A 26,274-nucleotide genomic window follows, 5' to 3' on the forward strand; every position below is an offset into this window, starting at 1 on the left:
GGCTCCGGGGACAGAGACGGTGAGTTTAGGTTCTGGCTTGGCTCATGTAGCGTGATTGGCAGAACCGGCAAGGCAGCTGATTCGGAGTGGTGAGGCAGGCCAGAGCTGACAAAGCTGGCCCATGTAGCGTGGCACGCAGAGCAGGAAAGGCAGCTGGCTCGAGTGGTGAGGCAGACTGGACAGGAAAGGCAGCTGGCTTGTGTAGTGTGGCTGTGATCACTGGCAGGGAATAGCTCTGTGGCAGAGACAGACAAAGTTACAAGAGAGGCAACAATAGTGAGTAACTACAACTTTGGTCGAGGTAGGAGCCATGATAAAAGTATCGTACAAGTGTACGGAGACGATCTGGCGCTGGTAGTGTGGTAGAGCCTGGTAGATATACAGTGGAGACTGATGGATGGACGGATAATGGACGTCAGGTGTGCCGGTGATTAGCAGCAGGAGGTCGGACCAGGAAGCCAGGCCAGTATACACACACACACACACACACACACACACACACACACAGCGACAAACAGAGGACAGACAAGGAACACAGGAAAAGGAGAGCACACTAGAGCACACAAGGGTCAGAAGGGAGGTGTGGCTAACTATGACATACTCACTCATTATGCAAGCCGCAGCCGGCGTTGTGCTCTGGAGACATCGCTGGCATTTTTGCTCATTTTACCTTAGAAGTGTAAGGTTGACAACAACAGGGTGCACGAGACCTGGCATTCATTTTGAGCACCATTCACAACAATCATAATAACAATCTGTAAATAATCGACACATAATGTTAAATAATAATCTGTAAATAATTTGCGTAATATTAAACTCTTAAGATTGACACTGTTATAATTTGAGAGTTTTTCATTTCCTGTTTTATGTGTTGTTTTTCCTCTGTGTGTGTGTGTGTGTGTGTGTGTGTGTGTGTGTGTGTGTGTGTGTCTCTGTTTGGTGCACTTTTCGTTGTACCTCGTTCCCGTGCCCAGTTCCCTGGCATTCTTACCGTGAGTTCTGTTTTGGATTCTTTGTCTCCCTTGGACCTTGGCTGGATCCTGGATTTTGAACTTTGCCTGCTCCCTACTGGATTTGGTTAGTTAGTAATCTTGTACCTGGACCTGTATCTGCCCATTTGCCTTTTACCTGTTTGTTGCCTGTCAGCCTACTGGTCTGTTCGCCTGTACCTGTCTGTAAACCTCATCACCCCAATTGCACTCAATTTTTCAAATGTCTTTGAAAAGTTAAATGAATTAAAAATAAATTTAATTTAATCCAGGAAAATACAACTCGTCTTTGAAAAGTTAAATGAATACAAATTTAATTTAATCCAGGAAAATACAACTGAGTTCAGTCTTTTTATTGATTTTTTTTTTGAGAAGCCAACACTCAATAAGCATTAAATACTTTGAAGTTGGATTGAGCACATTTGAACACATTACATAACTTACCTTTACATACATACAATTCAAACACCAACACAGCCAAGGTTACCCTACTCTAAACCTAATCCCATAAATTACTCAAGGTTAGATAAAAACTTAAGAAGACAAGAAAAATGCAGCATGGGATATTTATTGGGGGAGATGGTGAAGCTTAGTTATGGTTTGCCAGTTACGTGTAACCAACACTTGGTTTCTTTTTACCATTCCATTGGGATCTGGTTATGGACTGTTTATTCTTGTTAATAACAATGATCTGAACAGTGCTGCAGATTCATTGTGCATTTGTTTGCATACAACTATATTAGTATGCTCTATTCCCATAAGAATACAGTCATTGTACAGCATATTGGTTAGAGAAAGTCTTAAAATGGTTTAAAAATGTTGTTGGTCTTTCAGTATATTTGGTTAAAAATACAACTGTGAAGAGTGATCATGTTCCTGTATGGTCATACAGTCAAGAAGAAAATATACCCAGGAAGCCTCATATCATTTTAATCACATCCAAAATTGCAAAACAAAACCAAAAACATCTCATTAACGAAACTCATAATAAACATGCAGGAAAGGAAGATATACTGAAACTGCAAACTCAAGAGCTTAAACCATGTTTCTGAAATACAGGTAGACTAAACAAGTTAATCACATGGAAGTACCTAAATGTGTCCATCACTCACTCAATAAAAGACTATCATCTTGTTTCCCTAGGCAACACATACAACATGTACAGTATTCATTTACTGTGGAGGCCACAAGTTATGGAATTCTCTTCTTAAGGACTTGATCAATCTATCCCCATTGTCTTAAAAAAGCAGCTAAGGTTATTTGTCCGCTGCTTTTACTTTTCTTACAGTATTATTACGATGCTCATTTCCTTTTTCAGTGTGTGTGCATGTGCGTGCTTATCATGTTCAGGTTTTGTTGTGACTGTGTAAGAGAGGTGCTGATTTGATTCTATGGTCGATTTTGAGGCTGTAGGCTGGGATGTGAGAGATTAGGGTCAGGGTTAGGTAAGAAATTGTCAATGCCTCCTCCTGTCAGGCTTCCACTGACATGTGCCAATGCATGTCAATCAAGACACCAGTCAGCCAGGAGGAGGAACACCAAAACCACAAAGTGCCAGGGAGGGGAGAGGGAGGGGAAGGAGAAGCAACGGGGGGTTAAGCTGAGAGAGGGGTAGAGCCAGCCACTGGTCAAGGGTTAGGGCAAGTGTGAGGTTGGATCAGGGTGAGGTGTCCTGAGGTGTCTCAGTATTGTGACCCCACACATTCATTATAAGCTTTACAAGAGTAGTATTTATTGCAGGCCTGTTGTATCAAATTGCTTTACACTATACAGGTGTTGTTTCTTTGTGTCTATGTCCTGTAAGTAGTTTATTATGAAGACGCACCTGTATGGAGTGGTCCTCTGAAAACACTGGCAGTGCACAGCTGCAGGACTCATGTTTCCAATAGCTGAAATACTGAACTACAGAATATAAATCTGTTGTTAGTTCATCATTAGTTTCCTTTTCAGCACTTTTTTGTTTGATTTCCCATTCATTCATAATGATAACACAAATCTTGAATCATCATTTCATGTGAAGCTTTTCCTTTGATTCTGGTATGCAGGCCATCCTTGTAGATTCATCCACAGACCTTCTGATCAGATGGGTGGCGTTTGAGGCTGAGGCTATGAGTAGCCGTACTGGCTACTGAACACAGTGTTCAGGTTCTGTCCCGTCCATCAGTCAGCTGGTCAGTTAGTCGACAGCTGTAGTGGTGCGAGCGCAGCAGGCCGGGGTTCGGATGGAGCCCATCATCTTGCTCCTCTTTCTCTGACAGCTGGTGTTCCCGCTCTTCCGGGTGGTGTTGGTGTTCTGCTGCGACAGCTTGGCTGCATGGCTTGCTGTCTCCTTGATCTGCAGCTCCAGGTGTTTCTGGATGGCCAGGCCCAGCTCCTCAGGATCCACAGAGGCCCCGTACACCTCCCATGTCATCCCTTCTGCATCCCACTTCACCTCTTTCACTGGGGACTTGGGAGCACCACCCTGTTTCCTGCCTCCATCACTGTCAGTATTCGGAGTTTGACTCTCTGTCAGACAGATGTGGGGGAACACATGAGGAGTGACAGTCTGTCCTGTCTGCACCCCAACGTCCCTCAGCTCCGTGCGGGCTGTCACAGTCCCCATGTCCCGGGTGGTGGTTCTGACATGGCCAACAGGACTGCTGCAGCACTCCTCTCCACCACAGTGTTTTTGGGATTGTGGCCCAGCTCCAGGAGGCAGGGAGCTGATCCAAGAGTAGTTGAGGTTGCAGCACCGCAGCAGGTGTTTAGCATCCAGGCCCGTGTCACTGACAGAGGAGATGAGACGAGGCAGGGTGAGGTGGTTCGACGCTGAAGGAGGTCCCACTGCACGCTGGATGTCGCAGCTTGGCTCTACACCTGACAGGCGTGGCAGCAGCTGGGAGGGGGCAGGGATGGGCTGGGGGTGGCAGTAGGCAGCAAACGTGTCCTCAAAATTGGCATGATGGATATAAGAGCCATAGCAGAGTGCCTTGTCGCATTTAAGGGGAAGATCACCCTTTCCTTCAACACCTTCCACTTTGGCGGCTGCCTTGGGGGGCGAGATACAGACACACCTGCTCTGAGGCTGCTGTACACCACCTTCCCCTCGGCAAATAGTGGTGATAATGTTGCACTGCTGCAGCTGCATGGGCTGCTTGCAAGCTAACATGGAGTGACACTCAGCAAGTCTACAAGTCTCACTGTCTGGAGCTGGGGGGGGCACTCCCTGTTTAACCAGAGATAAAGTGTCTGAGTGGCTCCTTTGAACAGGCAGGGAGGGCGGCTTTATGCTGTGCACTGTCCTGCTAGCCCGAGGGTTGTCATTGATTGCATGCATGACTATCTCGTGGTGATGGGAGGATTTATGCGTCTCAGCCAGACTATGGGGGCGGCTCAAAGCTCTGGGGGGCACATAGAGTTCAGATGGGCTTTGTTTCTGTTCACCAGGCTCACCTCCGACCCTCAGACTGCTGCAGTTAGTTCTTCTGTTAGGAGGAGTTGCTGAATGTTCTTTACAGGTCTCTCTGACAGCCTCCTTTGGCTCCTCCTGGCAGGGGTAACCTGGTCCTCCAGCCAGTCTGGAGGGTGTTATTGCCTGTGTAGACCTCTTGGAGGTGTCAAAGAGTGACTGACCAGAGAGGGTAGCTTCAAAGGAAACAGCTCCCCCCGGTGGGTACAGCTCCGACACAGGACGCCCGTCCTCTGCCATGGAAGCCCTTTAAGAAGAAATAAAACAGAGCGTGGATGTCTCACACTTGATCAGCTCAGACACAACACAGAAAATCCCATACACCTCGCAATTTTTAATTTGCAATTTTGAAGCAATTTTGTATCAACTAGTACAGCTGAAGAGCATAAAATCATTCACTTTGTATAAACCAAATTTGTAACATTTCAATTTGTTGTTCCAGTTTTAGTAAAATAGATATTTATGACTTCCTCAGCATATCTTCAGCCATTTGATAGTTAGGCCACAATCTAACTGTACTCATTCCCTATTATTCTGTGATACTTATTGAATTACATTGAATCGAGAAAACCGACCACTTTATCATGTTTTATGATGTAATATTTCGATTCATCATTATGATATGTTTGATATTTATATTATTTAGGGGCGCGTGTGTGACACTTCACACACATGTAAAGTACACATCATGTGCACACGCAGCCCATGAGTCATGTGATGTGGAACATAGAAGAAAACAACCAAAGATAATGGGTTTGGTTCACATCAACTTTTGATATATTTAGTATATAAAGCAGAAAGTCTCTAGTTCAAAAAGTCATTGTAAAACTGTGTCAACACAAATGGACAGTTTTTGAAAAAAAAAAAAAAAAACGGGGAATTTATTGCAGAAAATAAGCAATATTATTGTGTATAGAAGCCTGGTTTAATTATTATTTTCAAACCAAAATATTTTATGCTTAATGCACACCACAAGAAAATAAAATTCATTTCCATTTTATTTGTATAGCGCCAATTCGTAACGGAAGTTATCTCATTGCACTTTTCCTATAGAGCAGGTCTAGTCCGTACTCTTTATAATATTATTTACAGAGACCCAACAGATCCCACCATGAGAAAGCACTTGGCCACAGTGGCAAGGAAAAACTTCCTTTAAGAGGCAGAAACCTCGAGCAGAACCAGACTCAGGGGGGGCGGACATCCGGAGAGAGAGAGAGAGAGAGAGAGAATAAATAGGTTTAAAGGACATCACATATATAGTTAGATACGTAACCATATTTAAAAACATTTTTGTTAATTGGACTAAAAAATATTGGTTAAAAAATGAATAACGTAATGTTAAGTTGACTATAAGACTTTAATATGTATTAGTTGATTGTACACAAAATAAATGAGTTTAGTCACATCATTGTTTGTGTTGAAAAACCATTAATACATACATTACAAACTTAATAACTTTGTGTTATGTATGCAAGATATTTCCACTTAATATGACACAAATTAATGTATCATTTTGAAGATGTTAAAACTGACAGAAATCTCTGGTCAGACGAGGGTCACACATTTCAATGAAAAGAAATCATAGCAGTTAACATAATAATCATTCAAATCATCTGCAGTGTCTCACACTGTTTTTCTCTACAGTGACTGTTTCCAGAGACACACAGCGTCGATAATGATAGATTCATCTGTACTCTTTATGAGAGTTTCTCAAATTTACAGCTAGTCTCTGGTAGTAAGTCAGTAAGTTAGAGGACATCCTCAGTCACACCTTGTAAAAAAGACAAATTAAATACACCCACCAAAAGCCCGTCAAGTTCCATGAGACCCTGTCACTGTATGTCCCATGTCTCTACATGTAAACACAAACACCTATTGTCCTTACACACACTTTACACAGTTCACAGAGCCGTCCCTAACACACAGCCAGCATGAGGTCACTTTTTCTCAATGGGAACAAAATACCAAATTGAACAGTTGTGACCGTACAATAAAACCATAAACCATGAAACCAAAGGTGAGCACAGATTCTTTCTCTGTTTCCATTTCCTTTCGTGGTTTTAGGCTACTCCCTTACAACACTTATACAGATTTTAGGTCACCTCTGTAAGATTACAAAAGCTTCATTTAAATCCAAGCTAGACATTTGTATTTTTAAATAGTTAATCATCTAAGCAATAAAAATGTATTGCCAAACCAGGGTGTCATTCTGTTCTGATCTGACTAGTCAGTGATATAAAAAGACAAATTAAATAACCAGGGTGTCATTCTGTTGAAAGGTTATTTTAATCAACACACACACATTTTTATACCCCCGCTCCCCCACTGGACTTATACACACCCCACCTCACATGACGCATGATGTGCACTTCGTGTGACATGCACGCAAAAAGGTAACTTACTATTACTACTCCCCTAGTTGTTTCCACCTGCCCTTTATGCTAAGCTAGGCTAATCACGTCCTGACTCCAGTTAACACACAGACATGAGATTGATATTGTTCTTCTCATCTCACTCTCAGAAAGAAGGCAAATAAGTGTACTCCCAGGAGCTATTGTTTCAAAGATTGTTGCTGGGCGTGTCATGTGAATGGCTGACTGGATCCACATTACGTCATGAGGAAGCGTGGTGTTTTAAAGTGCCATGAAGCGAGTCGCAGGATCCAGACGGCAACAAGTCAGTGCTTGCTAACAGTGCCAAGTCTGAAGGTGTGTTAAATCCCTGTATGTGGTGTCATGACATCACACCCTTCTGCACACCATTCTCACAGTCAGATTCCCACCCTGAACACAAAACGTACAGTATGCTGGCACAACCGGATGCAATACGAAAAGCAAACATGCACACACATACAAGAGCAGCGTATTCCTCCGGAGAAATACAGCAGCTTACCTTTCACAGAGAAATCCTTGCTGCTGAGGCTCTATCCGCCCCTCTTTCCTCTCCCTTTGGGATGTGTCAGTGATGGGTGCAGTTCCTTAGAAAGCCTTCATCCTCCTCCTCCTCCTCACATCCACAGGTGACCTCTCTCTCTCTCTCTCTCTCTCTCTCTCTTTCACACCACTCCATTCACTGAGCTGCCTGTGATCCCTCTCTGCTGTCCCCCACAGCCTCCTCTACTCACCCTCCTTTGTCTCAGCAGCCCGGCCTTGAGATAATCCTCTCCTACATCTGATTACGAATGTGAGGATGCAATCTTCAAATCCCTGCTCTGTAAGAGTGAGTCGAGCCGGTTAGTGGTCGGCTTATCCAGCTGTAGTGGGAGACGGACGGAGGGGGTGGGGGAATGATGATGAGAGGAGATAGTCAGGCAGCCAGCGTCACTGTCCCTCCACCTGGGAGGAGGGGAGCAGGGCTGATGAATGTGGGAACTAGAGAGAAAAGAGAGAAAATGTCCCGTTTCTCTTTCTTTGTCTCCGTTCTCCACTTCTTCTTGTTATCTTCACTCACGTACACACTCAGTTCCATTCTGACCTGTTACTGCTTTAGTTTCATCCTCTCGCTCAACCCCCCTGCAACCCTCCCACCAACACCAACCCACTCTCCATCACTATCCCTGTTGCTATGGAAACTGCAATACTCAATGGGCCTGTGTGTTTTTCAGCTGGCAATGAGACAACAGACAGCCAAAACAAATCAGCTGGCTCATGTTTGTGGTTGACTCAGCTGCAGCCAGTTTCACACATCAACTCACTGCTTTCATTTCTCCATATATGTCAGAAAACATGGAGGACACAAATGACCATGATGATGACGACATATCAACAGATGGCTGGCACAGAACATGGATGTAGTTTCTGTGACGGGGCGTTATGAAGCCTGGAGTTTGGGTTCACCACCAGCTGTTTTACTGGAACAGGAAAATCTACATTTGGTCAAATGGGAGGAAGCCTGGATGCAGCTGAGCTTGGATCAGCTGGTGGTAACCGCCATGGCTGAATGTGATTGGCTATAATGCCTGTCAGGTGTGTAAATATACCCCAAAACATGTTTGCCTTTAAGACTTATGGTGCAAAAATTCACCTGATTGAACTTTAACAGGCGAAATCGTCAGCTCTCCAATGTCCAGCCGGTTTGAGAGAGGGGGTGGGACTGACCTCTCAGTCAGGAAATATAGTTTGTTTCTATTCTTGTTTTATGGTGAAATAATCCGAGCAGCAGAGAAGGAGGGACGCCACTTGTCTGCAGTGAGTGCAAGGACAGTGACAGAGAGCAATGACAGTAAAAGGTTTGATAAAATGGCGGATAATTTACACATTTGTGGACTGGTGTTGTTAGCATGCTAGCCATGCTAGCTCTGCAGTTTATGTTTACAACCCTATCAACACTAGTTCCTGTCCCCCCCTGCTTTTGGCCCACCCGAGTAAATTTCACCAGGCCAATTGTTGTCTGACTGCAGGTTTAAAGAGTAATGAAGTACTTCCCCGCAGCCTGTTCCCGCCTCCTACACACATTTGAAATTTTTGAAAATCAACCAAAGTGGAGTGGGGAAGTGGGTGGTGTGACTTTACCTCCAGTTCCTCCAATAAACATTTTGTGGCCATTTTGACCCTTTCAGAGACGTCAAGGTTTTAACCATTTATTGGTAGCAATATGCATTTTAGTTTGGCGATGTAGCTCTGCTCATGTGATGCCCCCCCCAGCAGAGTCTGAGATACACAACATTTAATAAACATGAACACATGTTAAACATTCAAAAATTCATGTGCAACTAAATGCTGATATAAGAGGAGGCTGGGGAGGTGGAGGGAGTTACATTTCTGAAAGCCAGCAGCAGTGTAGCAGCGAGGATGCAGAGCTCAGTGTTGTTGTATGCAGACTGAATGAGCCAATGCCAAATGTTTATATAGGCCACCTACCGATGGGTCACGGGCATACTTGATTGGAGGGTGTATGAAACATGTGACTATAACTATGACTTCTGTGCCTGCTTGAACTACGTGAGGATGCAGTCTTGATTTTTTTAGGTAAGACTAGAATTATAAAAATCTATGCAATTTAGTACTAATCAGGGAAAATGGAGACAGTGTTCAACTGGTTCACTTCCAATTTCAATTCAATTCAACTCAGTTTTATTTATACAGTTATCTCAGTTATCTCACTGCACTTTTCCTATAGAGCAGGTCTAGACCGAACTCTTTATAATATTATTTACAGAGACCCAACAAATCCCACCATGAGCAAGCATTTGGCGACAGTGGCAAGGAAAAACTTCCTTTAAGGGGCAGAAACCTCGAGCAGAACCAGACTCAGGGGGGGCGGACATCCGGAGAGAGAGAGAGAGAGAGAATAAATAGGTTTAAAGGACATCACATATATAGTTAGATACGTAACCATATTTAAAAACATTTTTGTGAGGCAGAAACCTTGAGCAGAACCAGACAATGGTGGGCGGCCATTTGTCGCTGCCGTGTTAGGTTTTGAGAGAGAGAGAAGGGGGCACAATGCAAATACCACCTAGAATTTTTTAAAATAGTAGAAATGTAATTGTAGTGTTAATATTATTATAATAATAATAGGAATGACAGCTATAGGAAGAATAATGTCAGCATCAGTAACAGAGCCAATAACAACAACTGTAGTAGCAGTTGTCGAGCAGGAACACGGGGGCAGCAGGTGGCCCACAACCTCAGATCCAGACTCTGCAGCTCCGGAGGCAGAAATACCAGCTGAAAGCGACAGAAGGAGAGAGGAGAGAGACGAGAAAGCACAGAACTACGGGAGAGAGAAGATGTTGAGTTAGTAACATGCAGTAATGGGATAAACATGCATACAGATGGAGAGGGAGAGAAAAAGAGAGGAAAGAGGTGCATCATGGGAAGTCTCTCGGAAGTCTAGGCCTATAACAGCATAACTAAGGGATGGTTCAGGACTCACCTGAGCCAGCCCTAACTATAAGCTTTATCAAAGAGGAAAGTCTTAAGCCTACTCTTAAATGTGGAGATGGTGTCTGCCTCCCGAACCCAAACTGGGACCTGATTCCACAGGAGAGGAGCTTGATAACTGAAGGCTCTGGCTGCCATTCTACTTTTGGAGACTCTAGGAACCACAAATAACCCTGCATCCTGGGAGCGCAGTGATCTAGTCGGGTAATCAGAATCAGAAATACTTTATTGATCCCCGAGGGGAAACTCTTTTGCTACAGCAGCTCACTGTCACGTCAGTGCACACAGGAATAGAAGTACTAAGGGAAAAAAAATATAATCCACTATAATACAGGTCAGAAAATAAATGAAGTACCAAGTGGGTATAAGTATAAAATAAAATAAGTGTGAAGTACAAAGTGGGTTTACCGGTTGATGATAATAATACGGTATAAAGTAATAATGCATGAACTGCCAAGTAAAGTGTAGCTTATTAAGATTATAATGAGACGGAGGATGTTGCACAGCAGTAATAGAGGTATGAATAAATATCAATATCAATAAATAGGGAATTTTAAACTGAAAAGAGTATTATGTAGTAGTAATAAGGTATTATGAGATCTTTAAGATACGATGGTGCCTGACCATTAAGAGCTTTGTACGTGAGGAGAAGGATTTTAAATTCTATTCTGGATTTTACAGGGAGCCAGAGCAGAGAAGCTAATATTTGAATTCCAATTAATTTCTTGCATCATGTAGAGTCTTTGAGTCATTTCATAGCAGGTCAGTTGAACATGCAAAAATGTGAAATCTGCCTATAGGCAGAATTCAATTTAACATAAATGAAGAATAAAGATTCTAATAATCAATGCATAATCATTATCGTTATTTGGGCCAGATATTTAAATGGAGCAGTACTGTCAAGGACATTTTTTCCTGAAGTATGTAGTCCTTTCAGGAAACTACAGACCCGAAAGATAAAGTTACCACATTTTTGCATTAAATCATTCTTTATTGCCTAAATATTCAAATTTATATATTATTATTTATTTATATAGCACCAATTCATCACATAAGTTATCTCATTGCACTTTTCCTATAGAGCAGAGACTGTACTCTTTATAATATTATTTACAGACCCAACAAATCCCACCATGAGCAAGCACTTGGTGACAGTGGCAAGGAAAAACTGCCTTTAAGAGGCAGAAACCTCGAGCAGAACCAGACAGAATGAGAGAGAGAGATGTTAACTACAAGTCTACAATTTATTATTATATTTATCATTATTAGTATTCTAGAGAGATCTTAATTATCTGTATATATTTTAATATCACAATTCTTCTGTTTATGTATGCTTTTATTTTACATATGCTTTGGCAATGTTAACGTCTGTTTCCCATGATGCCAATAAAGCCCATTGAACTGAACTGAACTGAGACTGAGAGAGAGAGAGAGAGAGAGAGAGAGAGAGAGAGAGAGAGAGAGAGAGAGAGAGAGAGGGTTTTCTTCGAGCCAGCATCCAGTGGCATTAAATGAGCAGCACCTTTTGACATTGGCGTGACATCTTTTTACTGAATCATTCTATTCCAGTACACACATGCGTATATAACAGGGAGCTCTGGTTGGTGCAGTTGTGTTTTATAAACATTGCACAACACAATTTTCTTTTATTTGACAGGGTTTAAACAGATGTTCAATAGCTTTGGCAGCACAGTGCAACATCATCTTAACACAAACATTAATCTACAGGACTGACTTCCATATCAACACAGGAAAAATAAAAAATAATAAGAGAACGCAATAGATGCCAAGCAAAAAAAAAAAAACGAAAATTTATTTTAATTTTTCAATTTTCAAACTTTTTTTGGCAACTTAAAATAAAACACAAATATACAGAGAGAGGTCTCAAAAAGCAGTCTCCCTGTCTATAATTAACTCTACCTGCTTCCATCCACCATGTTATAGTATGACGTTCGAATAGAGGGGTCAAGGCTAACATGAAGGCTTTGACAGCAGGGGGAGACAGTGATGAGATATGATGATGTGTGTCTGGATCCAGACTTAACAAGCTCAGTGAGAGGAACCTGGTTCAGCTCCCTGTTAGCCAGGTTTCTTATTCTCTAGAGTGGTGCAGGTGGGTCTTTCACTTCTGTACTGAGTTACGTCAACATGGCAGAGAATGATCTGAAACCTGGAGAAGGTGTTGACATGCCACAGTATCCCAGTATCCCAGGTTTCTCAAAACTAGAATAAGGGTTTACCCATGCAAACACATGACACAGACACTCCAAAAAACAGATCATCACTGATACCAGTGTGCCACCATGCCCACGCAGTAAAGGAATCCAACATGCACTCATCTGCACCCACTAGGAGTGGTCAGGCACCAGTATCGGCTCCTCAGCTGAGAGAGAACCAAGCTGAGCCTGGTTACCAATCAGTTAGCCAGCTCGGGAGAAACTCCTTTAAAAGAGGCCGAAAGGAGACCAGGAGGAGAGATCTCCGTGGAACTGTACCCACTGAACTGAGCTACCATTTCCTATGCAGATTACTCAAAATGAATGGAACTGTCTTGGTTGTTTAGAACACTTGTTACTGTGGTAGAAAAGGTTTCAGTCGTAGTCATCTGGACACTGTTTTCAGAATCAAGACGTTTCGGCTCCCATCCGGAAGTCATTCTCAGTTGTGGACGAATGAGGGACTACACCGTATTAATTGTTACTGTGAATTATCTTTAATTTCTGTAGGGATATAAAGAATTCATCTTTTCGTCTCTGAGGGTGTGTGGTAGTTGGGTGGGGGGTGGCTGACAGCTGTGCACAGATTAAGGCTAAGAGTTTCTTGGAGCAGCTCTGTGTGTGTGTGTGTGTGTTTCTGTACAATGTTATTTGCTTGCAATTCACGTGTGTTTAAAGTATTAATGTGTATTTCTGTGTGTTTGCTGTGCATGTGTGTGTAGTTGTTTTGGAGCGATAATCCTCAAATTTCTTCTTTGATTGCGTCCCATCTCCACAGTGCTGTCTGTGTTCCTGATTCCAACGTCAGTGTGGAGTGCTACAGGCTCCGCCCTCTTCAGGCTCCGCTACACCATAGGCTGTTCCCTGCACCAACTTAATGCATCAACCAATCAAGCGCACAGTGTGTCAACATGGAGAGGCCATCATTCTGCTCCCCTTTTAATGCAAAACCCTGATGGAACTGACTTTAAGACCCTCACATTCACATTTAGCAGGCTGCGGACCGTCCACAAGGGGGCGCTGTTTAGTCACTGGGAGGAAAGAAGCAGCAGTGCAAACCTGCGGATGGAGACATGTTGGATGTTGCCTCCTACAAGAAAAGGCAGCCATTTCTACTGCAGTTCTAACCTGCAGCCAAAGAGCAGCTGAGGAGGCTTCTTTATAGCTGCTCTGTGTCTGTGGACACCTGAACCAGCTGTTGGGAACGTCACTGTGTAACAGCACGTGGCTGTAGAGAACCGCGTCTTACTTCCCTTTCTATCAGAAATGAATGAAATCACATACATGAGGGTGAGTGAGGTAAAAAAGACGCCACAGCCATCATTTCCAACGTCTCTGTGTTTATTAGAGATGATACAGTGTTGGCCTTTTTGACATTCATACAAAACAAACTGAAAACAAGACAGCAGCTTCTGATTCGTTGTCCTTACTGGCTCCAATGTCTTTTCTCTTGTCCAGTGACGTTCGTGGGTTACTGTCTTCGGATGGAGACAAGAGTGTGAGTGTGTGTGGGGAGTGTGTGTTTAGCATTCTGTGTTGGGTTTTCAGAAGGTGTTTGACACGTGCTGGGCTTTGTTTCTTTGCTGAGGGTGTCGCGCTCTTACTGAACTCTCACAGTCAAACACAACCCACACTAGGTTTTAAATAGCTCTGGTCCAGGGCTGTGCCTCATGATCACATCATGTCAGGATCACTGTTAAAACGGTAAAAACACCTTTTGATTGATGACAAAATAAATAAAAAGCACATTTTAGACCAAATAATACTGTTAGCACTGTCCAAGTCGAGTAAGTTCGAGCTACACTTACTGGTCAGGGTTAGTCCTGTGTCTGTGGAAACAGCTGTGTAATGTCTTCTACGGTTCTGGGGGAGCTTTGTCAAGTCTGAGAAAATAACCCTGATGATGTCATAATGATGTCATCATCAGCTTGGAGACTATAAGCAGAAAACAGGAGTCAAACTGGAGACGTGACGTTTGAAAGATGTGGTTATGGACCGGGCAGGAAGGGGATCACAAATCTCGGCCTCTGCTGCTTCAGTTTTTCAAAACCTGGCTCTTGGGAGTCCCCCAACTTTATAAAAGTGCAATACTAAATCACTAGAATACCTCTTCAGGATAACATTTGTATGTATAGACCAATGTAATTTGGAAATCTGCAGTGGACCATTTTCATGTAATAATAATTAAGTCCTCAGCACTAAAAACACGAGTCTCTTGGAAAATTCACCCACGCTAACAGTTATATTTCAGCTTTGTTTCTGACTAGTCTTTCCCCCTCAGCTTGGTACGTATAATGACTCTTAATACTACAGCTCCCATGAGCCTCAGCAGCTGTTGCAAGGGAGAAGCCTCCAGCCGGAGCCATGAAATCAGAACAAAACACTGCTACCACCATGTGGTCCAAAATCATGTTCAAATAACTAAAAACCCAGTCCTACAACACAACCTTTGCTCAACAGAACGTTGTGTGGGTCGCTCCATTTGTCCAAACATGGATGGTAAATTCTCAGAACACTATGCTATGTGCGCTAAAAGCAAGTATATAAACGATATTACATAAAAACTGGGGAATGGAGGGAGGCCTTAGCGAACGTGGAGAACAGTATCATCATTCAAAAACCATCTTTACCTTAGTGAAGTTTAATGAAGCTGCTCCCTGACAGGGAGTCAGTGCGGGGCAGAGCCTGGACCACGCCTGCGCTTTAGTCAAGTACCAAACCTGAACACCTGATATTTACACTGACCCGTCGTCATATTAGCTAAACCCATTTTAAAATGTCTGTAAGCACAGTCAACAGACTGGAAAAGTGTGAGGGAACGCAGCACCCTGACAGTTGGCTGGACCTGCAGGTAGGTGTGTGTGTGTGTGTGTGTAACAGAAAATCTGGACCAGGATATGGACTGTCTGTCTGTACTGTCTGCTTCAGGCTGCTGGCCCTTTTGTTTCCCACCTGCCCCTCAACATATACAAGTGCTGTGGAAAATGGACTGCTTTACAATCATTCTTGTGGAGAGATGTGACGTGTGTGTGTGTGTGTGTGTGTGTGTGTCTGTGCATGTTAGTCCTGTACCCAGTCATACACTCCACACCTGCACCGTCTCGTCCTGTGAGTGTCTGTCCTCACATTAAGGCTGCCTGACCCTTTATGCCCCAAACCTGCTGGTCACCCGGTCCTCTGGATCCACAGACTGATGTGTACAGTGTCAGCCCCCCTTCCAACACACCGGCTGAGGCTGAGGGCTGCCCAGTGCTCGCGGGAGGCTGGCAACAAGTCAGGAGTTGGAGGGCGAGTCCACTGGGATCCTTCTCCGACGGTGAGCCACACTTTTGCCATGGAACAGGAGCACCAGTAACATCAGCTAAAACCTTGTAGCTCTATTAGTGTGTGCTGCTGTTGATTCCAGATCAGGTAGTCCAGTCTAATCCAGAGCCAAGCCTTGGCTCATCCACAGACTCCAGTCCCGGGTTTTCTGTGGTGTGCCCGTCTGTCTGTGTGTGTGAGAGCGTGTGGCCTCAGCTCCAGCTCGTGCTCTGGAGTTCTTGGCGGAGCCAGGACGGCAGCGGTTGGCCCAACCGGTTCAGCAGACGCAGCAGCTCCATGTTGTGCTCACGGTAGTACTCCGCCAGGAAGGCACGCGACTGTGCACACACACACACACAGCACACACACGCGCACACACACGCGCACACACACACACACACACACACACACACACACACACACACACACACACACACACACACACACACACGCACACACACACACACACACACACACACACACACGCACACACACACACACGCACACACACACACACACACACACACACACACACACGTACAGCACACACACACACACACACACATGCACACACACACGCACACACACACACACACACAACACACACACACACACACACACACACACACACACACACACACACACACACACACGCACACACACACACACACACACACACACACACACACACAGGAAAAGGTCAGCGATCAGAAGAAAACATGATGCGATACAACTGGAAGATAAAAGTGATGACGGTCTCTTTGCACAACATAAGCAGGACTGAAGAATCCAGTGCTGACACCAGTTCCTCTTTACTCTGCTGAGGTTCGATATTTGTATTGTCAACAAATCCCACAGAAACATGCGTTAGTCCTGCTGTGAGCCCACTGATCTGTAAAAACGCCGCACCGATGTCTAGTTTCATTTTAAAACTGCTGCTCGCTGTAGTTTCTCACCAAGCCTTACTCAGACAGGAGGAAAGAGTTTGTCGGGGCCTATTTTCAGCAGCAGATTAACACACACTCGGTGCTGCGGCCCCTCGCGTGTCTTACAACAGGCCAAGATGCCACAAATGGGATTATTTCCATTTTGAATTGTACATTTTAATAATCTTTCACTACATTAAATAAAGATGCGCCATTTACTTGAGCCCCATTTTTAGCTGATGTTTTCAAACATAGAAAAATCTAAGAAATAAACAGGCGCTTATTAAAACCATGTAATATATATTTAATATGTAGATATGCCACAGCTAATGAGACTACAGCTCCCAGCTGCCAGTGCCGTCACAGTGGCGAGAAGCAGCGAGCAATGCAAAGAACAGAGCTCCGACACATGACTGCACAGTGACAGCTGCAGGCTGATATCCAGCACTTCACGTGTGTGTGAGCTGGTTTCTGGCCCTGGTGCCTCAGACCTGCGCACTAAGACATTTCAATGCCTGTTTGTGTCATCATACACCTAAAATGTGAACTCATTTCTCTTCTGAAGAAAGTATTATCTCACTTCATAGTGAAGTTTAGTTCATAGATCATATATGTCCCATGTATGCCTGTAGGGGATGGGTGGGGGTGGGGGTGCCATGAAAAACAAATGTTTGGGAACCACTGCTGTACTGAGTACTCGTGGCAGCAGCATGTGGGACTGAGTCAGAATTAACAGTGTGTGTGTCGAAGTGTGTGTTTAAGAGTTTTTGGACAGATCCGTTCGCTGCTGGTTTGGGATGTGTTGACAGGAAGAAAAATATGGAATATTACCAGACGTATCTTTAAGCTTTCTGCACAGGCAGAAGCAGCCCAGCTCTGTTTACTCTCAGACCCCCCATGTGCTGCCAATCTGGACTCCACAACCTGAGTGATGAACAATCTGACTGCTCGTGTTTCTTGTCCTGTCAGGCTGCTTCTTAGTGATGTCATTGTATACCCAAATCTCAGCTATTAACTTGGTGAGTACAATGTTATTATTGCTGAAGGAATTGATAAGTTTTAGTAAAGCAAAATTATTCTTTGAATTTTACTGCTTGCACTACCAGTCAATGAATGAAGCAAGGCGATGAAAGTGTGAGGTGCAGCTGTACCTCAGGACTCATCTCGGGGTACTTCCTGCCTTTACTCTTCCCCAGACATTTGGCTCGACCTCCTTCCACCCTCTGACACCAGAAACCTTTGCTGTCATCGTACCTGCAGAAACACAGAGCAGTAAAAACACCTTTCACACGTGGTATCTGGAAACATTGCTGAGTTAATCTCTCTGTTAAAGGTCCAGTGTGCAGGACTTAGGGGCCTCTAGTGGTGAAACTGCAGTTTGCAGCCATGTGAACCCCGCTCCCCTCCCCCTCCCCCCCCCCTCTCCAGGCGTGGAGGAGAAACTACGGTGGCCGTGAAACTCGTGAACGTGAAAAACGCAAACGGCCCTCTCTAGAGCCAGTGTTTGGTTTGTCCGTTCTGGGCTACTGTAGAAACATGGCGGTGCAACATGGCGGCCTCCGTGGAAGGGGACCCGCTCCCTCTGCAGATATAAAGGCTGATTCTAAGTGAACGAAAACACAATGATTCTTATTTTCAGGTGATTCTACACTGATGAGAACGTACTTCTGCCGATGGAGCCCCCTAAATGTTCCACACTGGACCTTTAAGTATACAGGTTCTCTAGATTAACAGTGTGTATATGTGTGATTGTACATGTGTGTGTGTGTGTGTGTGTGTGTGTGCATTACAAACATTAGAGCCTGGGTGTAGTTGAAGATGGGAGTGACACTGAGGAACCTCTGGATTCCCTCCATCACCAGTGCTGGGTTGGACCGCAGCAGGGCCCCGTCCACGATTTGCAACTACAACACACACACACACACACACAGTGTCATCCATGATTCGTATCTGGACAATGGTAGATGATACCTTTATGAAAGAAGGAACTAGTACTGCTTCCATGCAACTACAAAGTTTCCTCTCATTTCAGAGCTGTTTGGACCAAACTAGCCCTCCTCAGGCGAGCGAGCGAGCGAGCGAATGTATGTATGTATGTATGTATGTATGAATGAATGTATGAATACATCATGCAGATTATGACAACTTATTGAAATTTAATGTAAAGAGCTTTGGCACACACTCATCTGACTGATTTATATACTTATTATACTAATATTTATATATTTGATATATCTTTTCATATATTATACTATACTTATTTCATATTACACCATACTATACCATATATTTGATATTTATGTTATATTGCTGTACTATACTATATATTATATATATTATGTTATATTATATTGCACCTTATATCTCATATCCCATACTATGCTGTACTACATTACGTCATATTGTCTTACTACATGATATACTATATCTCTATTATATTGCTATATTAATACAGACAAACACTAAGTATCATTACTTAAACACAATATATATTATATATATTATTCTTAACTTACTGGCTGACTCGCGGCTATTAATCACCCCACCTTTGTCTTTAATGGCTCTTGTATGGTTTCTATTTTTACTTGTATTTTTATTCTAGTTTTCTTACACCTCTTATTATTTAATTTTTACTTTCCCTATTTATTTGTACTTATTTCTGTCTTTTGCTGCTGCAACAACCAAATTGCCCCTATGGGGATCAATAAAGCCTTATCTTAATTAGCTAAGATCATACCTGTAAGCTTCCATTTCTCTTTAACATATCCTTAACTGGCACCAGATGTGTTACTGTGCTGAATGGTATCTATAGCAACAAAAACCATCCGCTCTCTCAGCAAGTAGCTTAATATTCTGTCCATAGGTTATGTCTAGAGTGTTACATCTGTAACTGGACAGTAGGGGGCAACAGAGTAAAGTACATGTTAGACATTAAAGCAAAGCAGTTGTCCATCCATCCTCAGTATGCTATCACCAGGGAGGTGTGCTTCACTGACTTGGCTTGATTTGATTTAGCTCTGCAGAGTCACCGTCAAAAAGCCCTTCAGGTTAATCATGTAAAAGTACAGACTGCTGTAATGTTACTGAATAATTACTATGCATTTTTAGGTTCTTCCTGGTTCACAACATCTCAGGACAGAGAACACGTGAAAATATTAAACGACTTGTTAGAAGGTTTGCAGAAATTTTGTAGCTCGTACAAATCTTCGAGGTTGCTGCTGTTTTATTTTGTCGTTCCCTATGGTTCATGTTTTATGTTGTGATTGTGAAGTATATTATTTATTTTAATTATTAATTATTATTTTAATAAGAATTATTTATTATTTATTTTAATTATTAATGATATATTTTAATTTATTTCTGACCTGTTTTATAGTGTTTATAGTGTATCATATCGTTTTCTAGTACTTTCTCCTGTGTGCACTGACGTAAAGGCGAGCTACTGTAACAAAGAGTTTCCCTTCGGGGATCAATAAAGTATTTCTGATTCTGATTCTGATATTGTAACTTTATTAATAGCTACCACTGCAAGTAGGATTACAGCTGTCCCAGCACCACCAACGGTATCACCAGGTCTTCCCAAGGAAACTGGCAACGGAGATGGTAACTTATGTTCTGCTATTAGTGGAGACTTCTCACTAACAGGCTAATCTAATGTACCGCCATTCCTATGTAGATAGATGTTATTATTCCCCAATGCTGATGTTCTTCTTCCAGATGTTTCAGTTAGGTTGAGACGGTTTCAAGCCATTTTGCAATAAAGAAAACAATTTGTGAACCCACGCCTATGGTAGAGAAGTATTGTCTTGACAAAAGCATTTCCATTTAGCAGGGAATTCATCCACAAAGTAAACACACACAAATAACTTCAAATGAGCATAAAAGGCTGTGTGAAGTGAAGCATTAATAATATTATACCATTTCAAATCATCCTTTCTAATTTGACACGTTATGTAAAAATACCTGGATGGAAAGCAGCTGTAGCCTGTGAACCATACTAATGTCCACCTGCTCCATCGTGTGTTACCTGGCTGGGCTGGTAGTGTTGCAGCCAGCGCTCCAGGTGAGTAGCATAGGCCCCGGGATTAAGGCAGCGTCTCTGAAGGGCCAGCACGTCCCTGGGGGCTGAGAGGCCTGCCGTCACCACTGCATGGAAAGTGTTGTTGAGGGCTGCAGGGTCCTGGTGGGCCCTCTGGTGCTGTGGTCAATAACACACACACACACACACAGTCGTGTTTCCATCACTTCAGAGGACATTACATAGACTTACATTCACTTCCTGCAGACTTACCATAACCACTACTTCCCTAACCCTAACCCTACCCCCAATTGGACAAGCTGTCCCCAGTTAACTGGTCTTTAGTCTGAAATGTGTCTGCAAAGGTAGCCTAAGTCAGAAACAGCACACACACACACACACACACACACACACACACACTTCTGGATACTGGATGTGTGTACAGTTTTACTGAGATGAACTGGCGCTATATAAACTGAACTGAACTTTACCAGCAGAGTGTGTAAAGGTTCTCACCTGGTACCAGGAGTAAGCCCTGTCAGACGGGTTGATGAGCACTGCCAGGATTTTGGCTCTGGGAAGCAGGGCAGCAGCTCTCTTAGGAGCTACCTCTGTGTCAAAATAGTTGGCACTCTTTTCAAACATGAAATCTGTGCTGACATTGGAAGGGAATGGGAAGAAGTCCATGTACCTGAGGAGAAGACAACACTAGTAGTACTAGTTCTAATTTGCTAGTGCCTACAAACGTATTCACATTCCCAGGCCATTTCACTTCAGCTGTATTGTGTTAGCATCTGAATCCCTGTCATTTAGGACATTACTCAACAGAAAAGACTCTTCAGCGTCAAACAGTGTTGATCAGCTTGTTGAGCTCTAAGGACAAATATTAAACAAATATAGTATTAAGTATTCACACCCTTAAGTCAGTATGTAGAAGAGACGCCTTTGGCAGCAGTTTAGCACCTTCTTCTTCACTACACGGCTCTGTGAGCAAACATCGCAGACACAGACTCTGGACTGCACCAAGGTCCTGGACTCTGACTGGTCAATCCAGGACTTTAACACTGTTGTTTTGAAGCTTTGGCTTTGTGTTTGGGGATTTTCGTCATTTAGTCTTTAGTGGGTCTCTTTGTCCTGGCAGTCGCATGTAGCTTTAGTGTCCCAGCAACAAACCTGCATGCGACTACCAGGAGATACCCCCACCCCCACAGGAAACACTAAGAGGGAATTTTATACTAAAAACGACTATAACTTTGGACTGTGGATTTTGTCCCCCTTCTTTTACAGTGTAGCCATGTTAGAAAGATCACTTCATGGCCAGTATGGAGAGGAGGAATGATTAACCATAGTGACCCTAACACATGTACACAGTGTATTAAAATCTGAGCCTATCCTTTAAGCCCCTGCAAGCACCTGTTCTGCCAAATTGAACCTTAGAAAACAAGACATCTAAAGAAAATAAGAAACAAACAAAACAATTCAAAAAGATTTAGACATGTGTTCAGGTTATGACTTAGTATCGAGGACTTGTGAAGACAGTGTACAGCACGTGGTAGTTCTGTCTTTACCAGTCAATCCCATTGTCATAGTTTGCTCCACTGAAGAACTGGATCTCCTCGAAGGTGGTGGGGCTGGGGAAGGAGCAGGTGATTGCTGGGTGGAGGCTCAGGAATGAATGGAGCGCTGTAGTGCCTTTGAGTAAAGACAAGACATTTATAATAATGAAAGGTATATGGAATGATTTATAGACAGAGATAAAGCTGAAAACGGAGAGAGAGAGAGCGTGGTACCGGTTTTCTGTGGTCCAATGACGAGGAACTTGGGGAGTCGGTCACAGGTCTTTTCTTTAGACCAGATATCTTTGTGTCTCTTGTCATGACAAGGGTTCTGAAAAATAATAATAATTCACTTTTTATCACATCAAGAAGCAAGTACACTCAAGCCCATGCTTCCAGTGTTCCTGCTACATGTGTTTCTGTTCACGCCTTGGCTGCCTTGTGCACAAGATCGCCTCACTTATTAGTATTTGAATTCTGTCACTCAAATAGTCACATGGACGTCACATGTCCCACTTACAGCGGTGGCTTTTACTTTCACCAGGACAAACAACATTTGAGTTTTTGCATGATTAAATGATTTACTATGATTGAATTATAATTGATTCAATTATAATCAAAGTATTTTCCTAATCTCTTTCCTAAATTTAAAAAGAATCTCAAACAATTGTCTGCAAAATATGATCTGTAAGTTTTCAGAAGCAAAATCAATATACTGACCTGCCAGAGTGGGTCTCTCTCCTCAGGGAAGATCTGGAAGTATTTCTCAGCGAGCTGAACGGGGGGCAATGTCTGCAGCCTGAGGTTGGTCCAGCACTGGACAAACTTCACCAAAGACTCAAAGGTGTACAGACCCAGCCGATCATTGCCATAGTTAGACAGGTGGGTCATGAAGATACTGATCTGGGTTGAGAGGGCACAATGTACTGTTGGTTTTCACACAGAAACATGTTGGCTGCAAACGAGCAAGATCTGTTAGTGTTTCCAAGACACAAATTTAGCAGAATAATTATCCCAATTTAGTTCACACTAAACAATATAGCAACATATCTAAACATGCAAAACCATTCAACAAAACATTTATTACAAACAAATCAGGCCAAGTGAGATTGGGTAGCACAAGAAAAACAGATGAGTTCAACTTGTGTGTGTGTGTGTGTGTGTGTGTGTTAGAGCTGTTTTAAGTCTTTCGAACCAAGTCCAGTCCAGTCTCAAGTCTTTGACTGGATGCAAGTCAAAAAACAAGTTTTTCCAGTTTATCAAAGTCAGTATGAGCATTTCTACATAACAATAGTCAATATCACATCAAATACTAATTTATTTAATGGAAACAGGACATTTAATGTCCAGTTGCAAGTAATGAATCAAAGCATATGTATGTGTCAAATAGTTCAGTGAGAGCACTCAAAATGAAGGTGCAGCAAAAAGCCCCACGATGAGCTTCTGCCTGATTGGAACATCGTGGTGTTTCTGTACATCAGCGCTCCTGGTTGTGATCTTAACACATCTCTGCTTGGTCCCATTAAAACCAGGCTCAGTCCTGATCCTGAATGGGACTGCGCTCCCTAATTATTATTGCTTTAGCGTCCCGGCTGTGTTTACAAGACGCATGAACCATTGTGCATGCGTTACAGGTATGTTACAGTTACTTCACACAGCCTTCTCAGCAGTTAAGATCATTTATCATTAGCTGTAGGAGCGTTTGCACAAAAACATTTTATCCAATATTTTTATCACAAATTCCACACACAGGCGGCTGCCCCCCCCACATCTTGTTTAAAACAGGGTGGGTGGCATAAAATCAGGTTATTTCTAATAACTAATACGATGGACAAATCAAAACATATTAATAATAATCTTAAATATTTAACAAAAACAAAAAGGGAGCTTTTTTAATAAGTAAGAGTAGGAACTAGAGGAGGGGAAACTATTGCATTGGTCAGTATTTATGAGTCACCAAGTCAAGTCGAGTCTCAGCAGACGAGTTCAAGTTGAGTCGACTTGAGACTTGCGACTCGAGTCCAAGTCTCAAGTCTACAGCTCAGGTGTGTGCATGGGGGTGGTTTTCGTACAGGGTTGAGGAGGACAGTGAGGAAGAGCTCTCCTCCTCTGATGCTCTTGTCCAGCTCCTTTGAGCCTCCTGGGTATTCGTTATAGAAGATTGTATGGGTGAACAGACCACAGGTCTGCCTGGGCAACACCTAAAACACACAAGGAGATCATTAGTTGTTTGGTTGTGTGTGTGTTCTTTGGTCTCTGTCTTCGTGGACATGTACAAATTGGTGACATTTTAGCTGTTATCACTACTTTATTAGATCAGGACGTCGGGGTTAAGCCAGGAGAATACTGGACAATGCCCCGCATTGTGGCATTGTGGCTAACCCAGGCATTGTTTGATCGATATGTACAGCTATATAAACCCTGATCCATTTTTGATCCTTGTTTGTTTGCTCTGGGTACTGCTCTCAAATGCTCCATTGCACTCCATTAAAACGCTGGAACTGCACAGCATTCAAAATAAACAAAGCACTCTCAATTTATGATGTGTCAGTATGCATCTGCGAGCGACGACGCACAAGGGTAAAAAAAAGTCAAAGTAAAAAATAGTATTTTGCAGGTGCTGCTGTTGGTGGAAAACAACATTTGAACGTCAGTATTTTTTCCTGCTGGAGATGCAGAAAGGCCAAATCCATCCCAACAGATTCCCAATGAAACTCCTCCTCCTCCTCCTCCTCCTCCTCGGACATAAAATACTGCAGGGCAAAATACTGATTATTGGAGAGCATTAAAGGAAAGCTGTGACACAAAACCATTATCTTAATGCAGGACATTTAAATTGCTTTATTCATTTTAATGCAGGGTTACTGGTGGCTTTGTGCTCACTTCGCAGCTGTACTGTGTATAAAAAATCCAATAAAAATCCATATCAAATCAGACCTGTTAACAGCAGATTACCCTTTATTTTCTCCAGAAAAAATGTAATTTGGTGTCTTTTCATAAATAAAAGTACAGGCTTATGACCAAACAGCAGCAAAGCATTTGGCTTTGATCCACACAGTATTTGCAAGATGGGCAACTAACGAATCAAAACGCTGCTCCTGCTGTATTCACGACCCTCAAATACACTGTCAGCCGGAAAAGACTGGAGGGTGCATCCAGTACCTGTCCCTGTGTTACACTGCGGAGGCAAACCGAAAGTAAAGTCCTCTCTGGCCCTGCTCACTACCGGCTCCACTTCTGCCCTCTGGCAGGTGCTACTGGTCTTTGTCCAACAAAACATTCTGGAATATACTGCATCTATGCACTATGCTTCTGAATGTGCAGGTTGCTCTGTCTAAGTACTATGAATTATTTTATTTTTTATTATGTGATATTTGATACTGATGTCTATGTGACACTGAACTGAGTCTTGTTACCACGCTGCACTGAAAACAATTACCAATGACTGTGTGATGATTCAGGTGAAGTGCAGTGAAGCGAAGTTCCATCGCTATCTGCTAAGACTAAATCTGATATAAAGAGTTCGGTCTAGAGCTGCTCTATAGGAAAAGTGCAATGAGAAACCTTCTGTCATGAATTGGTGCTATATAAATACAACTGAATTGAACTGAATAGAATGGAGATAAATGGTATTCCATTTGTGGTGCTCAAAGTATCCAAAACGTACATTTGAATAACTCAAAGGTGATTTTCAGAAATAACGTCACTGTTACTCGGGTTAATCCACAAACCCTGTTGGACAGTTTTCACAGAGAACTATTTTGTGTTCAAGTGTCTCCATGCTGCTGCACAGAAAAGGACAGCTCAGCTGTGCAGAGCTGCTATGTTTCACTATAACTTCCACATTTACCTTTGTTTTTGACTGAAAAGTGTGTCAGTGTGGAGAAAAGTTTAACCATGGGAACATTATTGGAATGCAAGTAATGATCA

At 42.9% G+C, this 26,274-nt stretch overlaps 2 protein-coding genes across 2 annotated transcripts in view; both read right to left on the reverse strand.

Annotated features, from left to right (window-relative positions):
• Positions 1 to 1,327: 1,327 nt before the first annotated feature.
• Positions 1,328 to 5,599, reverse strand: si:dkey-191g9.7. Its single transcript, XM_044213039.1, has 2 exons — positions 5,551 to 5,599; positions 1,328 to 4,687 (listed from the first exon to the last, which is right to left on the reverse strand). The coding sequence occupies exon 2, from the start codon at positions 4,678 to 4,680 to the stop codon at positions 3,166 to 3,168; it is 1,515 nt and encodes a 504-aa protein (XP_044068974.1). The 5' UTR covers positions 4,681 to 4,687; positions 5,551 to 5,599; the 3' UTR covers positions 1,328 to 3,165.
• Positions 5,600 to 13,864: 8,265 nt separating this feature from the next.
• The window catches only part of ndst2a (N-deacetylase/N-sulfotransferase (heparan glucosaminyl) 2a), a 44,028-nt gene continuing 31,618 nt past the window's right edge, over positions 13,865 to 26,274 (reverse strand). Inside the window, exons 7-15 of the mRNA XM_044213038.1 lie at positions 24,417 to 24,545; positions 23,065 to 23,247; positions 22,579 to 22,675; positions 22,357 to 22,480; positions 21,305 to 21,479; positions 20,798 to 20,968; positions 18,565 to 18,674; positions 17,922 to 18,024; positions 13,865 to 16,182 (exon numbers count right to left, since the gene is read on the reverse strand). Coding sequence (XP_044068973.1) covers positions 16,057 to 16,182; positions 17,922 to 18,024; positions 18,565 to 18,674; positions 20,798 to 20,968; positions 21,305 to 21,479; positions 22,357 to 22,480; positions 22,579 to 22,675; positions 23,065 to 23,247; positions 24,417 to 24,545 — 1,218 coding nt within the window. The 3' untranslated portion in view covers positions 13,865 to 16,056. The remainder of the gene's footprint in view (positions 16,183 to 17,921; positions 18,025 to 18,564; positions 18,675 to 20,797; positions 20,969 to 21,304; positions 21,480 to 22,356; positions 22,481 to 22,578; positions 22,676 to 23,064; positions 23,248 to 24,416; positions 24,546 to 26,274) is intronic.

Source organism: Siniperca chuatsi, linkage group LG11, assembly GCF_020085105.1.
Source record: "Siniperca chuatsi isolate FFG_IHB_CAS linkage group LG11, ASM2008510v1, whole genome shotgun sequence".
In the NCBI taxonomy this organism is placed as follows: Eukaryota; Metazoa; Chordata; class Actinopteri; order Centrarchiformes; family Sinipercidae; genus Siniperca; species Siniperca chuatsi.